This window comes from Thunnus thynnus, chromosome 11, assembly GCF_963924715.1.
Source record: "Thunnus thynnus chromosome 11, fThuThy2.1, whole genome shotgun sequence".
Lineage (NCBI taxonomy): Eukaryota > Metazoa > Chordata > Actinopteri > Scombriformes > Scombridae > Thunnus > Thunnus thynnus.
In genome coordinates, this window is record NC_089527.1 from 12199597 (window position 1) to 12219160 (window position 19564).

Genomic DNA, 19564 nt, shown 5'->3' on the forward strand with positions numbered 1-19564 from the left:
ATATATGCAGTGTTACTTGACTGAATGTCTTATTACTTTTGTCTTCTTTCATTTGTAATCTTGAAAACTGTTTTCATTCTTTCTTGATTCCAGAAATGACTGACTTGGAGCAAACATTTCTACGCACCGCCATCACTGAGGTTATGCCTGATCTTCCCAGAAGTGACCAAAGATATTCTAGAAGAGACCTTACAATCCCTTGGGGTAGAGACATATTATGATTCTAAGTTTATTGAGGAAGCCAATTTGATGTCAGCATTGAGGCCAATTCAAGCCTGAAAAGTCCTTGCTGCTTGGAAGCTGAGATGTAAGTCAAGTATTGCAGTACATGATGCAACTAGTGCCCAAAGTAAACTGCATAAAAGATCGGAAACAGAAACATTCACATCGAGTTCCTGATAACTCTTTTGCATGTATGTGTCTGTTTTTGCAGGCCAGACTCCTGAAACCAGCAGGTCATCTGTTGGTCCCTCGCCAGGACCTCCAGCATCCTTGAAGGCATAAGTTCCCAGAGGAACTAATGCAGTCATTGGAGAGAGTCCACGAATGAGAAGAGAGATGGTCTGGATTGTGGTTTGTGAGATAATGAGGAAAAGTTCTTGCATAAGTAAAAGGAACTCTACTGAAGTTGCCAAAAAAGATGGTGGCAACATATCCAAAATCTCTGCAAGACATAATAGAGGGAGACGTGACTGGGCCAGGGTATCACTCTCTAGTCAAGCAATTGCAAAATAAGATAGAGAATGTGAAGCAATCTACGACCCCAAAAATAGGAACACTTATGGGTGCATTAACTGGGATTTAAAATTCCTGCCCCTTGGAGAGACTCCAGAGAGCCAGCAGGAGAAGAAAAAAACTGAAGATGATGTCTCAGCAAACTGATTCAAATCCAAAGGAGGTCAAACTTTTAATTAAGTTGACTTTCTACACACAGTGTAAACAAGTCAACCAGGGGAAAAATATAAAATATCTCCTAGAAGATTGGCCGTTTTGGTTCGATGAACTTGGCATGGCAGTCTGCTTCAAGGAACTCACTGGAAATGGGCTTAAGAAACTTTCACACAGCTCCTGAACTACATGAATACTGTTTGTGTGAACAAGAACAAATAGTTCCTACAGGCTGTGACAACGTTTATAGTGATGAGGGGAGAGCTGAGCGGTTGCTCTGAAGACGTCAAAGAGATGGTGCTGCTTCTGCTGTCATACTTTGATGAGAAGGAAGACGCGATGTTCTGTTATGTGGAGGACACATGCCTGGCAGGGGAAGTACAGATGGAGGGAGTGAAGTTCACTTGACTTCCATTACTGTGGTAAGCTAACTTTTTTTTTTCTTTCTTGGTCTTTCTTTCATTCTCTCTTTTGTATTTCTCTGTTCTCTCTTCCTTTTCTTTCTCTCTTTTCTGTCCATTTGGACACAAATTCATGCTGCACAATGTTTTTTTTGTTACTGTAAGCTCTCAAGGTCAGTCAAAGTGGCCTTAAAAGGCCGTACATTTCTCTCCCCTAAACCTGCACATACACTGATTTCTGTATTGATGGTGAACAATTTAACTGACCTTGAGAATTTAAAAACATCAAATTGTTTTGTGAAATGTTTCAGGAACACATGTCACTTGTTTTAATTTTGTTTGAATTATGTTTTTCTGTTTTTTTCTTTTTAGGACAATCCTGCTATTCTTCCAAGACGGTTCATGCTGAATGTGGATCAAAACATTGTGCACCATAACATCGCCTCCTTCGTTTCTGCCCTGTGCATGATGTTTGGGAGCTATTATCGCTTCAACATCCATTACTCATCAGAGCTGGCATCAACCCTGGAGTTTCTACAGAGGTGTGGCTTTATCCAACATTTTCATTTTACTGAACTGAAACAAATCTAAATTAGCTTCTGCAGTGACTTGAGAGTTAACAAACTTGTCATTATACCTTTTTATTATTATAAGTGGCTTTAAAATAATAGCTAGAAAAAATAGTGATGAGTGAGTTTTTGTTGCTAAACTGGAAATAGACAACCATTTTGCTTTAACTTGTTGTTATGAAGTAAATGTTGATTGCACAGTGTAATGGATATAGAATAATGACACCATCAGCCTTTAGACTGGTTCCCTATAAGCGTCACTTTCATTCTGCAATGCTGTCTGCCACAGAATACAATCTCCCGGAAAATGAAGCCTCAATTTACAGCATAAAGGAAGTGCGTCAACAAGAGTAAATCGCTTTTGTTTTTCGATAGCTATATCTCACAATAATTTGTTAGGTGGCCAACCTCTTTCTATTGTCTTGTTGCTATATGATAAATGTGGAATATCGAGTATACTGCCCTAATTAACTTGTCTTTTGATTTCTAGAGGGCTTTCTTCCGGTTAGCTGCGGTAGCTTATGGGAAGAAAGCCTCACTCACTAAATTATAAACAACTTTTGAGTAAAATTTGCAGAAAATTTCAATTCAATGACAGTCAGTGAATTTGAATGGGATTCAATGTACAATAAGCGACAATAAGCATGTAAATCTTACGGAAGGAATTAGTTTAATAGCTCCATGGTCATGCTAATTCAGCAAAAAAGGGCTGTTGGATTTACCCATTTAAAATGTAAGTTTTTTGTAAATTACAAAAGTTACAGGTTGTTCTGTAAAGTTTTTAACATTTTTACTGTATTGTTTACAGAATTATTCTGGCAACCACAGTTTGCCTTTTTTCCTGTAAAAACAACAAGATTTTTGAAATTAAATGAAAATATTTTTCTAATATCAATATACAGTATATCATATGAAAATGGATGTAAAATCCTATTCTATTCAATAAAGAACTGTCACTGTCACCCAGGCCTTGTGTAGCCCCAAAAAGAATGTAACAATGATTTACAGTATTGCTGTTATAGTGTTGGATCAATGTTAACTGTCCAATCTGTCATAAACAAGTTGTTGATATCAACAGGAACCCTGTTTCTCTCCTTTTACTCCCTGCCACAATCTTCTTCCATTCCTCTCCTTGTGTCTCTCTTTATTCTTGTTCTCTCTCTGATCTGATTGTTTGTTATGAGAGGTGACTGTCTATCAGACTGAGCAATTCTATTTATTGAACTGTTCATTGAAACTACATTCACTTTCACTGTGCCGACAGACAAACCAACACAGTAAGTGACAAACACCTGCACACACACACACACACATATATATTTGTGTGCACAGACACACAATATTGACACAGGTAGCCGACACATGGATGCAGACTCAGCAAGCACACACACAGGTTTGGCGCAGAAATTGAGAACGAAATACCTGAATGCACACACACACACACACACACACAAACACTTGTCATGCTCTCTCTCTGTTCTATTTGCTCTCAATAAACTAAATCTCAGCATATCTTGGTAATCTTGCCCCAGGCAGAGGGAGGAGTGTCCTAGGAGCCCACTGCAGAGAGCCTCATTGCCAACCCACTGCGCCAATCCTGATGACATCATCACTATGCACCATTCACCAGACCAGGACCGGTCCTACTGTGACTGCCTCTGCCGCTAATGGTTAATAAATGCCATTTAGACACACTACAGGCAATACATTTCCTAAACCCATAACGATACAACAGATTGTGGCAACATTCAGTATGCTCATGTGCCGTTAGTTTTACTGATGACTTTGGAGGGTTTAAGTTTGGAAAATTATGACTGGAGATAGGAGGCGATATAAAAGAAGAATTTGCCATTGGGGAAATGCAAATGGCGCTATATTGAACTACTACACAGACAACTCCTGCAGTTTACCACACAGGGTTATGTGGTTGCTTACTAATTTATACAAGAATAGAGTGTGAAGGAGGGAAAGGCCATAGATATAAACAGAGCACAAGATTCAGGTGAGAGAATCAACAATTAAATGTTCAATTACTACAGGAAGCTTAGGATTAGTCTTGCAGTGTTTTTATTTTGGCCAGAATAACAGTAAATAAATCAGAAAGTTTCTGGCACGCTCTTGTGCACATTGTTATTGTGGACTGAGCCCTTGAGATTCAATTGTAGAATTTTTAAAGTTGAAACTGTTAAATACATAAATTGCTACTAGGATGACTCACTGTTGTGTTGTACTGTGCAATTTTAAATTGCCCTCCCAAAATGTGATTTTGGACTACTCACTGATGTACAGCAAATACTAGGTAAAGTTATTTCTGATATTGTGTAATTGTGGTTTAGAGAGATCATGCTAACATGTCTTGAGTTGATGTGTAACTGCATTTCAGACATTTTGCTCACTAGCCACCATAAAATCCATTCACCTTAACAGTTATAATAGTTCTAAATTAATAAAAGCTGCATTCATCCAGATGCTTTTCTGCCCACACTACAGTATATTTAACTACTTTCTGCTTTGTCATTGCCATCACATCACTGTCTCCATCCTCAACAATACAATCCTATCACCTTCCTCCATTCTTAATCTCCTAATGCTACCTTTGTCTCTTTCTCACTTTGTATTCCTTCTCATTTTTTTCACCACCTGCTTCCTTCACTCGCTCATTTTCTGCCCATTTTTCTCTGCCCCTGAAAGGCACATCAGTGATGATTTTAAGTCTTCCTCAATTTCATCCATCACATCAGTCCTTCACCCTCATGGAAAAATCCAGAATCTATGAAAATACAAATATTGTTTATTGTTTCAGTTCAAGTTTAACTGCTGGATGCAAGATGTTTCCTACATCACTGAAAAGACCAGTCAGTGTGTGTAAGTTGTACACTGCAACATGATTAGCTTCCAAACTAGTTGTGATGTCACAAATCATGCTTGTAGGTACACGTCTGAAATGTCCCCCCTCCAGCAGGTGAATGTGAAAACAGCCTTCCCGTGTCAAACTCAACTACACAGTCATTCTCTGCACAATGTAGGTCAAACATTCAAATGAAGTAATAATAAGCAAAACACGTTTTTGAGTGAAGGGGGACTTTAAACTTATGCAGCACACAATGTGATCATATAAGCTTATGTCTTATTATATTCTTTGAGAACTAAAGTCTTACTTCAGAGAAAACGCTGAGCCTTATTAACACCACATCCACTCATTTTCAAAGCCTTGTAGAAAAAATGAAATTGACAGGTTAATTCTACCATGAAAGAGAGGTTAAAGGTTATACTCCTGATGTCTGCTTGGAAAACAGATCAACCTTCTAGATGTAGACACAGTTCAGACATTGTATTTCAGAGTGGTTGTATCTAGCTCACTTCACTAGATACATCACTGCAGAAAATGTTTATTCAATGATGTATCCAGGTTATTATACACAAAAACCAATTGAGAAAAATGTAACTAACTTTCCAGTTACACACATGTACAGAAGGGAACAAAATGTTTTCTGACAAAGAAACCAGGCTCCATGGAAACTCAGATATATTGATCACTCTTCTGCCTACACTGACTCAGATACACATACACACACCCTTACTGTCCATACACAGGCACACATGTAGACATGCATGTCTACACACCACACACAGACACACCCAGACACATGCCTGTACAAGCAGGCAGTCTGGAAATAGGCACCTCCCACTAGGAGCCCACATAACCGCAGTCCCACACAGTCGATCAATACTATCATCTGAATGCTTAACTTTGAACCCCCAGAAATCAATACAGATTTCTTAACAGGAGCGAAACATATATTTTTCTGCCAAATAATGATGTGTTGCTACAATAGAAAGCAGCGACTACAGCAACTACAGGTCAGTGACAGCAGACAGCAAACAGGAGAGAAAAAGACAGGGTGCTAGCTTTACTGTAAATTGCTGTTTATTTGCGTGCTGCTCCATCCTGTAGAGACTTGGTGAGAAAAATGAAAATCTGGTGAAATGGTGAAATATCCTTAGTAGGTTGCGTGAGCAGCACTAACATAGTGTAGATGCAGAATAAAGGCAATAGGCAGGACGTCCACTGTACACCGCACCACTCATAGAAATAGAAATGGAGCATGGGAAATTCCTGCAATGGCTACTACTGCATACAGTACTAATTACAGCTGCAAAGGAAAGAACATAGTGAGCAGAAATGCATTAAAAAAGCAATAGAAAAAAAAAAAAACCCAAAGAGACCATGACAGAGGATGACAGGCAGATGTTTAAAGCGCTGAGAAGAAAAGGACGAACATTCAGAGAGGCTGTGAAGGACAAAGGAAGGATGAATTGAATAAATAAAAGCAGAAATAAGGGGGGAAAAAAAAGGTCCACTAGACAGAAGGCGATGGAGGGCTAGGCAGAATGAAAAACAGGAAAGTAGAGAAGTGTGTGTGTGTGCGTGTGTGAGCACGCAATTGAGAGAGAGAGAGAGAGTCAGTGACAGGCCACATGGGAGCAGAGGAAGGTGTGTGCAGCATGTCAATACAAATGCTAAGTCACTCAAGGGCTTCAATCCAGCTGAAATCTCCGCCTTGCTTCACAGTCACAGTATTCATTAAAGAAATATAGAGGGAGGGGATGGACTATGAGAGAGGGATGAGAAAGGATATCAAATTGCTATATTTGGCTGAGCTTATCCTGTAATCAAGTCACATTTGTGTCTTTTCATTAAGTATTCCCTGTGACATAAAACACCACTGTGCACCTTTACCTCAACATTCATCCTCCGCATTTCTTTCCCTCTCTTTCAAATATTCAAACAATGTCACATCTCCCCCGTCACTATTTCTTTGATTTCTCTGTTTCTTTCAACAGAGAAATCACTGTGTCTGTCCTTCTGCTATCCCAGCAGGCCCAGCAGTGTGACTTCTTCAGCATCAATAATTGTTTGTTTCCTCTGCCCTTAGTTACCTACGGGAATACTGGGAACTCTGGGTATTTATGAGGGCGTAATCTCCTACCTGGGACGTACTGACACGTCTGCTCCCATCCCTATAACCAGGTGACCCAGGGGACGGGCTGTTGGATGGACAGTTCTAAGCCTGCGACATGACAGCCGAGCAACATGAAATGACAGGGCTTAAAGATGGATGAGAATAAGGAGATGATGAGGAGGATGGGGAACTGAGGAAAGGAGGCCTCTGCCTGAAGACACACTATAGTTTTGCCGCAGGTTTGTCTGGGAATAGATACAGTATCTCTATCAACAATGTTGTGATTCCTCCTGATACTAGCGCAGGTTATGGATTACTTAGAAGAATAACACAGTGACTTACAGCAACAGCCAATGTCAAATATTTTTTATATAATTACAATGTGAATTGCAAGTGTATATCATTTTGTATTTCATGCTTATAAAAATTGAAATAGCTTGAAACTAAATTCATTCCTGCCAAACAAATACTACAACAAAACATGGATTGGATGACTCGTTTTATGTTGTATAGCTCTTGTTTTATGATAATGAACTGTGGCAAAGGCAAGGTAGTGTGTTTACAGTCAAATACATAAATACATACTGTATTTTATGTATTGTATAGTTTTCTAGTGTGTCTCCAGACTAAGGGAGGAAGAAAGCAGATGAGGGGTAAAGGATACATCCGTACGCCGCCTGATCTGGAGCCAACGGCCAGGAGCTTCTGCACAGGGTCAAAGGCCAAAGCAGTGGGCTGGTAAGGGAAACCATGACGAACAGTCTGCAACACAAAAACACAAAACAATGTTTTTATTCAACAAGTAAAAACATTTTAGGATCATGATTAAGGTAATTACATGATTTTATCATTTAATGATTTTACCTGGCCCTATGACATTCTACCGGGTGGTGAATCCGGTGGAAGCTTTGACATTTTGAAAAGCTAAATGTTCATTTTTGTAAAACTGTGACCTTTAATTCAATAAAAAATACACAACTAAATCCCTTGAAAAGATAACTAATGACTCAAAAGCATTCAATTATGTGTTTCTTTTTTATTGTCAGCAAATATTTTGTCAGAATAGCTTAATTGTCGTATTTTTGAATATGCAATCAACCCTTTCTAACTAATAGATATTTGTAGCATTGCAGGAAAAAAAGTGGATTACAGTAGGCTCAAAGAACATTTTTCTTGTGACATAGTCACATGTGTGATTGCTATGGCGACAGTCTGATATTTTTGTGATGCTTACTGTTTGAAACTGTAGATCCAAGCTGAGGTAAAGCACTTATATTTTTACTTATATTACTTAGAGTACTACTGGTACTACTACAAAAAATGATAATTACGAACAAGAAATGTACCCACACACTCCAACTGTACCTGTATTTGCCCCATATTAACATTTATGAATACAGAACACATTAAAGACACTGCAGAATTTCAATGAGCTGAACGCTGATTGAAATTCAAATACCAGACCTTTACAAGGTCAACATTCATACTGATAAAAAAATGAGATTTCACTCTGTGTAATTAGCAACTAGCTTCTATCAATGTTGCATCCGGATTGAACTGAAATGAACTGTCCTCAACATTCATATGTCGAGGCCTGACTAGACAAAACAACACTGTCTCTCACACTCCCACTCCGAGATGCCCTGCATGCAATGCAGCTGTCTACCATTAGTCATGTTAAATTTGCCAGCAGTGCCTCACTTTCTGTAATCTGCTCAGGGGGGATGTACAGACATGGACATCACCAGTGTTGAATGGAAATGTTACAACAATGATATTACTGTTTTACCAGCAAACTGCAGTATGAGAAATTTCGGTTTCAAGCCAAATGACAATGCTACAGAGACGAATACAACAGATTTCATCTGTAAAATTCTTAATATAACTCAATAAACCTCTGGTTTTGAACGCACCAGGAAGTCATAAGTGGTTTGTTTGTTCATAACACCCATTGTTGTCAGACCCCCCCCTACCCCCCACCTCATCTCCAGCACAAACACCTTTTTTGGCTGCAGGAATTGTTGTTACATTGCTTTTGTGATTTCATTAATAATACCCAGACATGAATTTGGAAAGATAATATGAGAGTCTGTGGATAAATGAAATGGTTATAAAACACAAACAGAATGAAATCAGTCAGCAGTGATCAGACTTGACAGAGGAAAATGAGAAACGACACGGAGGGACACTGAATCACACTGCTACCAGAGGACAGAATGTGAGTCTGTGTGTGTGTCTGTGTGTGCATGTACGCAGGTTCTTCTGTGTTTGATGGTCTAAATGTTAATTTACACATTTTACACAGTTGTAAGTAAATTATCCAAGTGCATGACATGTTATATTTGTTATATTTAGGCTAAAAAGGTGTGTCTCTGTGTGTGTGTGTGTCTGTGTGTGAGACTGTAAAGTATTAAGAGTACCTGGCCTGCAGACGCACATATATCTCTTACTCGACTAATACATACACAGCACAGTTCCATACAAATGGACACTAATTAATAATATTGCTAACTTTTATGCAAGAGATAAGAACAGTAAGGGTTATGGGGTCATGTCGGGTTATGCAAAGTGTTTATAGTGAACAGGCACACTCAAAGGTGGGGTGTAAAGCTAACCGTCTTTGAGAGGGGGAGACACAATTAATATGGGAATAACAGCACAGTCTCTCCTGGAAGCCATAATATACCCAGTTCCTCAGTTTAAGAGGGGCATCACCATCTCCATCACCACCATTCAGGAGTAAACACAACAAATGCAGGCATTCTCCTGTCAATTCTAATTTTCAATAATTTTGTCACCTGTTTTCCTCTAGAGAAGTGGTAGTAGAAGAAAAAGCTTCAGAACTAAACTAAATCCAATCAGAGGGCACAATGTTGCACACAAGGGCTCTTTTTTGCAATGCAAACTATCCAAATTTAATAACACTGAACAAATTTATAACTGACTACATATGTATCACAATAATGCAGTTAATGCATCTGGAAGGCATTGGGCTGTAACATTAAGATATGCACCATGAACCCCAACACCTACACTTCAACACACATCCACATATATTTTATAGAGTTGAGCTATTTTAAAATTAAATGGGCTTGTGATCGTAATCCTCTTTCATCATTTAATGGGTTTCGCGCATGAAACAGGATGTTGGTGTGGGACTTGGTGCCAGAAGTGACTACATTTGAGAGTTCAAAGGTAGGTGGGACCTAGTTTGCAGAATAGGCACTGACACACGCCTTCACCCTGTCATTAAGAATCACTTGCCATCCCTATGCCCCCACTCATGGAGGAGACAAAAGAGGAAGGTCAGATGTTAATGTCGGGGAATAAATGTTTTTGCAATAAACCTTTGGCAGTGGAGAGAGCTGCAGATGATACCGGCAATACTGTTTCACGCCGACACCCAAAAACACATCTCTGACTGTGACGGATCAAAATGAGATTTTTTTTTTGTTAACCCAACCAAATATAGAATGCATCAGTAAATAAATTCTGACACTTAAATGTCACACACAGACATTCATACACCAAGTCACTTATAGTTAATCATCATGCACATCTATAACAGAGAAACATAGACATATACATAGAAGAATCTAGCCAGACACACACAAACACATATTTATCCTCCAGGTCTTGCCACCCAGGACCTTTTAGGTCCTCTGACCCACCTCAGAAGCAGTGTTGCTGGGATACAGGAGAGCCACCCCCCCCCCCCCCCCCCCCCCCCCACATATACATACAAGAGAGCCAAGAAGTGGATGAGAGAGAACACATTTACTCTGGTGAATCTCAGAGCAGCTCATACATATTTTAAGGCCAAAGCCATAAAGCAATTTTTCTCCCTCTTTCAGGGCATGTGTTCATGTGTGTGTGTCCAGGTTCACCCATACTTCCATCTTCTGTCAATTCTATGTCGTGGTGGTTTTCCATTGCCTTAAAAAGCAGGTGCCTGATATAGATTATTTTATTCAGTCAGCAACATTTAAAATCGATAGTCTGATGAGGTAGCTGTTTTCAAACTAAGGTTACAAACCCATACTGTGAGCAGTCCCCAGGTAACAGCTGAAAAATTGACAAGGGAAAATAAATTCAAAGGAATCATGAGGCAGCCGAGATGTACATTTAGAAAGCCACTCAGCTGTGCAGCAACTGTTGACCTGCTGCAAAGGACCTGCGTTATGGCGGCCAGAGGCTGCATTACATCAACTCCGCTCTCCATCCACCTCCTCCCCTTTTTCCTCTTTCTCTGTTATGTTGCTCTCTTTTGTCCAAATATACAAACTTTTATGCGTGCAAGCTTGACGTTCATTCAGATAACAAGACAGACATCCCCGCGCCCCAAAGACTGATACCACCTTAAGCCACCCACCGTTCTCTCTCTCTCCACACAGCATTCAGCTGCAGAGCTGGTCTAGACCCCTAGTTCTATAAATAGCAAGCAGCACCCATGTCTACCACTGCCAGCAAATTGTGCATTGAGCAGCTATATCTCCAAACACAGATCAACTCCATTCAAATTCCCCTTATCGTTAGGTGATTACAGTAAATGTTGGCAACATTAATGCTTATATTCTCATTAGCAATGACTATGTACAAAATGTTCAGGTAGCAGGCTTCACATTTTTAGACAGCACTTACCATTGTTTTGCCAGTTAAAATTACAAACGTCATCAGCAAAAGATTATATCAACTGAGGCTAATTTACACTGATTTCATGAGTGACTTGATGAAAAGCAAAAATATTATTTGGCTGTAGTCTAATTAATATGCTGTCTGCAAGCCGTGTCTGTACTTGGCCAAACTGTGTTTGTTGGAGAAAAAAACACCATTCTACAATCAAGAGTGGACTGCATGTTTTAGCAACAGTATTTTACCAGTAATACTTATTCAAGCTTATCAACTTACTAGTTGATAAACACAGTACGCATTTTTCTGGGAGAAATCTTCTGGCCCTGAGAAAATTATGACAACAGTATGTATTTGGTGACAGCAACAGTAATTTCTAAAGAAAGTCATCTTTACTGAACAGATAGTGGGTACAGAGACTCAGATTTCACAACAGAAAATACAACAGGAAAGTCATATTCAAATACACCAATGATATCCGGGAAATGCATTATAAAGACATAAAAACAAAGTGCTATTAGTATCAGATTCAGGCGGTATTTCAGCCATTGACATCACAGCCTCTAACCACCACCACAGAAAATATGCTGCTCCTCCATCCTGCTAACAATATAGATTCATTAATACAGACTACTGAGGCAACTAGTTTCATGTTATATATCCTTTTTAAAAGCCTTGTCAAAGAAAATTTTCACTATGCCAGACACACATTGTTAAAAAAAAAAAAAAGCACAAATAGAACAAGTACCAAAATTAAGAATTAAACTTCATAACATTATTTTCACCAATCATAACCAAGATTTGGCCTTGGTGGTACAGAAAGCTACAGAAGAAGGGTCTACTGTTTTGGTTAAATGTGTTTAAAGTTGGGAATACTTATATTTTTATAATGATTTCATTATAGAAGGTATAGTACAATCAGTCAGGAAATGACAAGTTACTATTAAAAACAAACAATGAAGGTGTGTTGCACACATGAAGGCCTCTATCATCACTGATCCTGAGTAGCCAGGAGCATTTGTGACCCTTGGGTGGGATGAACCTGAACTCATATTGATCTGGTTGAGAGGTGTGAATACATTGTCTGCATTGTACAGCACCTTGTAACTCTGGTTTTGAAAATTAAATAATTTAAATAAAGTTTTCTTACTTACATCAGTAGTTTTTTTTTATTACCATGGTAGATAGGATTGCCTGATACCTGCTACAATTTTTAGGCTGAGTGGGGTATAGGTGCTACATACAGTACATGTAATTTCCTTGTTTTACTACTGTATCTCTAGCTCAGAACTATGTTAAAAGAGGTGGTCAAAGAGTGAAAACCGGTCCAACTTAATAACTAATTATTTGTTTCAAGCCTTCAATATGGCGTGTGGTACTACATAACGACTTAACTGCAGGACCTTCCATGTGAGCTGTAAAACATTACCTGGCCTAGATGGTGCTTGGATACATTTATCTACACAACAACAAAATCACAAGGGAAGCACTTTACACATGGGGCAAGAATAAAAGGAGGAATGGATGAAGAGGCCACTTGCAAGGTGAGGTTTAAAGCAAGAGCACTGACAAGTAGTGAATAATTCATAGTGAGAGTATGCGTGTGGACAGCAGAGGATAGCAGAAGAAAATGGAAATGATGGAGAGAGATGTACTGTATACTGTTGAGGGCCAAAGGCAAATTTATGTTATCTTATTATCTATTTTGTGATATCAACATATCCTGAGTTAAACACATTGTGCCAGTCTCTAATTTAACCATCTTTAATCAACAGACATAAAGCAGAGGTTGCTTTAACTATTGAAATCATCACATTATAAACTAACTCTTTACTAAAACAAGCCCATAGCACACCTGACCTAATGCCTAATGTTTGATTTGGTCAGTGTTATATTGATAATAGTAGGCCTATTGACAGTGTAGCTATACAGGTAGTCAGGTAGACAGCTTTGATACTTTGAAATTTATTAAAAATAACATCACTTATTTTCACAGAAGGGGTGAAAAATTGCCACAAGGTAATTGTCAAAACGGTAACTGTTACATTTCTTAATTAATAACAGGTGTGTTAGACTGTTGAAATGTTGAGGCTTTTGATGTTTAATGGTATCTTCAGGTAAGGTTAGCTTTCTAAAATGGCTAAAACCAAGACAACACACACCCAAAGCAAGCTTTACTAGAGCATATAGTTAAATGTCTTAGTGATGTTGAAAAGGGAGTGATAACTAACCTTTACAACACTTTGTTGAGTTCAGGCTATCAGTCCCTTAAATGCTTGGCAGTTGGGTTTGAAGCTAACTTTAGCCTAACACTAAATTAGCTCTTAGCTGTTAACAAACACTAAGCTAACTCAGCTAACTATCAAGTCCTTTTCTGTGTTGAGGAGGGTGATAGAAACATTTTATCCATCAACAAAATTATTTATTTTCTCACAAAAGCTGGAGCCAGTAATATTACATCTGCTGTTGCAAATTTCCGGACACTCATACCTGATCTGACCTGACATCTTGGTTTGACCATATGGTGTTATATGGTGTTCACATTGAATAGAAACCTGATTATCATATCCCCATTTACACGATCATCACAGTATCCAGGTGTCTAATTGTCTGCCTGCAGGTGTGTCTTTCTGAACATCTCAGCGTCTTATTTCTGCACTGACCATCATAGTTTTATTGTATAACTGACTACCGCATAATGATCAATAACCTGAATAAGGTGTTTCCTTGCCACAGTGGTGGTTTCTATCAGGGTACGCCAGCTAGCATACACAGGTTTCTCAAAACTGGGATAAGGTCTTATCCAGGTTTCTTAAACCAGAATATGGTGTTTAAATGTGTAACACATAACTGAGATACTCCAAAAACCTGATCATAGGATAAGGATACACATGAAAATACACTCAGTGATGTGACTGGCAGATATATTGATACAGTGTCAACGTCTTTTTTTATTATTATTATTCTTTATTTGTTGATCACAAGAAGATAGTTTGGTAAATAATTATCCTGTGATCACAGGGTACACAAGATATCAAAACTTATATAATATATGTGTTTATATATATTATATACATATAATACTACACTATAGACTCTCTGGCCTTCCTAAGTACAGTGTTCTCACTTTTTGATTCTTGGTCCATGATCAGATATCTTTATTGAAGATATAAAAAATCTGATTCAACTCTAATAGTTAGAAAACTATTACAGCTGTTTTTAAAAGCCTTTTTCTTTTAATCCAGAATATTATTAATAATAAAACTGTAATACTACATCATTTAAAACAAATCAACCCTCAATCACATAGAGTAGAAAACTGTTGTCTGTTGGTTGAAGCAGTCAGTGATGTTAGAGCAGGTCACGATTAGAGCAGGTTTTTATTTAGTCATATGTTGTGCAGCTTTCCCGCAAATCTAAATAATATTTGTTTTCTGTACTTTCATGTTTGTTTATAAGTCAAAAGGTCTCAAGTAACAAACATGATCATTAAAGCATCTCATTAATGTTTAATTAGACAGGAGGCACAAACAAGAGAACCCTCTCTCTTTGGTAAGTTTATGTTGATGTTATATTGTTAGATATAACAAAAAAAAGATCAAACTGTTTTTTATAGGGTTAGTAATATTTTAGAGTTAAATATTCACACCATATATATCTAAAATAAATTATTAGAACACAGAACAAGTGCCACTTTTGAGATTTAAAAGACAAAAAACTACATTTGTGAAACAATTAATGTTCAGAGCAAAAATATGAATACTGTATACTTGTACAATATGTTATTATAGGATGGTATAAGTGCCATAGCAAATGCTGATCTTTTGCTTTGCTCACTGAAAGTGTATACAGTTTCAGTCATGTAATAATTCTTATCTGTCAGCTGTTAAAGGCAATGCTTCATAATGTCATAATGTTGGCTAAATTCTAGCTGGCCACTGTTTGCCTGGACAACAATTAGACTCACATAAAAGGGAACAAAAAAGTTAAGTTGACCAAGTTGACTTGAATTTGAATAGTAAAACCTTGTGGGTAGATACAGGTTTTTAACTGTATTGGACATTTTAACATAAATGGATTTTTTTGTCTTTTTGTAAGACCTTTTAAAGGCACATGTAGTCCCAAAAGGGACCTAGTAAAGATCTTTGAACTACAATGAATTTACGATTGTTTGTACAGTCATGCAAAGCTCTTGTCTCCTTGCATCACTTTATGAATATATTGTACATATACTGTCGTTTGTCAGTGTGTTTGTATATTTGTGTGCACCTGTATTACCCAGGTGTTTTACCACCTGTCCCTTCAGGCTACATGTCAGGATGAGACACAGCAGTGCAGAAAAAAGTAGAGGATTCCTGTCACAATCATCCATTATAATTTACAAAGACTTTACAGAGTCAGAGCACCCATCAAACAAACGGAGATACACATGACTTCACCCACCAGTGTTTGAAGGGAGATATTTTGAGGTTGCTCTAAAATTCCTTTGATCTAGTCGGGAGCAGCCCAAAATAAAAAAAAAAAAAAACCCATATCTGAATGTTGGTAGGAGACGCTAGGAGGGAGGAGTGCAAGAGGAGATCAGCGGTTTCTGTGTGTGTGGAATAAAAGTTGAAACACACATTGGTTATACAACACAGCATGATCCCATTCATTTCCCTTCACACTCTTGCCTTTATTTCCTCACCAAAGGTTTATTGTTTATTGTTTGGACACCCATCAGATAAACCTCTAAAGTCTTTTTTTTTTCTTTGGTCCTTGAAAGCAGAAGCAAAAAAAAAAAAAAAAATCAGCATTCAACTAAATCCAATAGGCGTATAATTCCACAACTGCAGAAAAAAATCAATAAAAGCAATGTGTTGTCAGCCTGCTAGGACAATCCTTTTGGTTGCACCTTTCAACATCTATGTTATAACATAACATATAACTATAATTTCAATCACACATGAATGACCCCAACCATCTAGTTCTCCAGACAGATCAAATTCAGAAGCTAAAGACTCTACCTAGACAGCTTTTTTTCTGTTCTAAACACTTACTGTTGTGTTTGTTGTTATTGTTAATATGAAATACTAAGGCAGACAGGAAGTAATGGGATATACATTTGCTGTTTGCCTATACTGAGTAGTTTAAAGAGCAGTGAGAACCACTATGATACAATAATGCATGCCAGCTCAAGGAACTCACTTAATCGACAGAAAAAACACCCGCAGCGTAATTGACAGGCGATCTTTGCAAAGTCTAGCGCAAAACCACCACAGGAGGGATTGCTTGGCACCAAAAATGAAAACAAAAACACTTTATGCCAAACGCAGGCTATAATTGGCAGTACATTTTCCACTGAGGTACGTTGTAGCGGGCAAGCGATCACCTTTTGATATTAAAAACTATCCCCAAGAGTCTTTTTTCCAATGTCTTGTGCCATGAATAAAGTGATTCAAGGTTTCCCGAGCGTGATTCTTTATCATGCTGGAAGCCAAAGGATGAGGGAACTTTCATTCATCACTGAGGCTGAGGCTGATCTAATAAGCGCTATACACACACATACACACACACACACACACACACACACACACACACACACACACACACAGAACAGTAAACAAATGTGCACAGGGTGAGAATACAGTGTGAGAGCTGAGAAGTATGAAAGCGAATGAATGAGCCTGGATAAGCTTCCCTCCCTGCCGACTGTAGTGGGCTAATTTGTATGAGAGCTGCAGACTACCCAGGGTTGTGTGTGTGTGTGTGTGTGGCCAGAGGAAGTTGATGAGAGACACTTGTATGTATCTATGTATGTACTTATGTTTTCCTTTGTCTGTCTGCATTTATGCATTTATGATTTATGTTAGTCTGAAGTGTTTTGGGATGATTATGCACACATAACCACACAGACACACTTCGACCCTTCAAAACACTGCACAGATAAGAGCAGCATACAGTTGCTTTTTATCTGGCAGCATTTAATACAAACCCCTTAAGGGCCAAATGTGATAAAAATGTTAAGCATGTGTTTCTTCAGATGAAAGCGTGGGCTTAACAGCTATTTAAGCATAATTTCTCTTAGTGCCATGCAATCTTCTCTGTTTGTGTGCGTGTCTGTGTGGAGGAGGTGATAGTTGTGATTGTACGCTGGGGCTTCATGTTGCTTTCATGCAGCACTGGGGTCAGAAACCAGCCATGTGTGTATATACTATATATATGTGGTTTAACCTTTTAACCACAGCAGCAGGCATGTCAGTGAATCAGTCATGGCATCAGCATCGTGCCTTAGGCTTGATGGGAAAAGTAGGAGTAGACAAACTAGTCACGTGTTATTACCCACGACACTGAAATCTAACATGTTACTCAGTCAGTCCCTTTATGACCAGTTACATGCCCTGCTAGAGAGGAACCCACATTCACACATGGTTGATTTTTAAAACAGTTTTTAGGTATGTATCTTAATATTTCAATTTCTTTTTTTCTCATGCACTAAAATAATTGTGTTTGTGTTATTTTTGCTCATATAATCACACAGTAATACATAGAAAGTACAAAGAAAGGGCAATAAATGTCTTAAATGGATGTTTCATGTTACCACATGATGGACAAAGACTAAAGGATGGAGCAACAACAGAAGATGGTGAGAAGTTCTTTTCTCAGCTGTGTGTTTTACTTGAATGGTTTGAATAGATACCTGAGTTTTTGTAACAGTGTTTTAGATGTGATCATTATTATGCTGTGTTCAGACAGAACACAAAACGAATTTTTGTGCGTCGCGAGCGAAAAACTTACCACAAACACAGTCGGTGCATTCAGTTGCTAGCTAGCTTACAGCTAATGTATAATAATGTATTTTGCAGTCAAACTCGAGCCAGTAATGCGATGTGAAAATGTGCTTTGTGTTCTGTCTGAACACAGTTTTAGGCTGCGAGCTAATGTGGTTAGCTTGCGTGATTAGCATGTGATTCATGAGTAAAAGATACATTTTCTTTTCCAGTCGAGGAAAACTTCATCACGGGGAAAGAATGTTAACACAAGGTGCCTCCACATTTGAATCTCTTGTAATATTGTAATATTTATTTATTTAATTTGTAAATAACCATGATATAATAACCACAACATTAAATCTAAATGTTATCATTTGATATTTTATATATTGCACCAGAGTTAGCTACTTTTCATTTACTCTTCACTTAAGATATCAATTACACCAAATATGTACAGTATTGCATCATAGATTTTACTCCTACTAGAAAATACATCTAGAGCTTCAATTTAAGAAAATATTGTTTCACCTGAATTTTATTTTTTAAAACAATGGGGAAAAATGAGTGAGTTCCATGCAGAAAACATTCCTATGTTAAAATTAAACCCTTTAATATGTTGCCTCATATCACTACAGGCAAGCTGAATTTATGCAAAATAAAACACAATTATGGTTACTGCCCACATAATAGCAGCTACTGCCCATCATCTGTACTTATTCTACCTATACAGATAAACATTTTAAGGTTATTTTTGTATTATTATAATGAAATGTTATACTGAAACAGAAGAAATAAATTCCTTCTGGAGTATACTGTCTTTTACTTATTGAATACATTTTTTAGGTACTTTGTGACTTAATGATGAAGAGAAAATGCAACCTTGAATCTCCAAACAAGCAATGTTTTTATTATGATTTTTTGGCAAAAGTTCAGTAAGGAAGATCTCTTCCCTCAGGTTCCACCTTTATTCCTCTTTGAAAGAATGTCACTATTTCCTCCTGCTCTATTTTTCCCCATCACTTCTACTTTCTCACGCTGTCAAAATCCCTACATTCACTATTCCGACGTCACTACACCTGATCAATGATCTCTCTGCCTGCGTTCCCCCGGACGACTCTGGGGGAACCCTGTCCTATCTCCTATCTTCATATGGGCGTACGCTTAACGAAGATGCTTCACATTAATGGAGTGTAATAACCAAAATGTTTTCTCTGTTGCCTCGATAAATATCTCTCACTTTTAGGGAGACATCAAGTAGATGAGGTTTTTCAAGTGCTTGAGAGTAGCACTTAAGAACAGGAGGATCCACTAACCACTCAGGGAGGCAGGGCAGACACCAAATGTCAGTTTAAAGCGAACAA

General features: G+C 38.1%; 1 protein-coding gene across 3 annotated transcripts in view; it reads right to left on the reverse strand.

The window, feature by feature from the left end:
* Positions 1-19564, reverse strand: part of stxbp5l (syntaxin binding protein 5L) — a 160974-nt gene that overhangs the window by 131772 nt on the left and 9638 nt on the right. For all 3 annotated transcript variants that reach the window (XM_067603186.1, XM_067603185.1, XM_067603187.1), the window contains exon 2: positions 7487-7584. In XM_067603186.1, coding sequence (XP_067459287.1) covers positions 7487-7584 — 98 coding nt within the window. The remainder of the gene's footprint in view (positions 1-7486; positions 7585-19564) is intronic.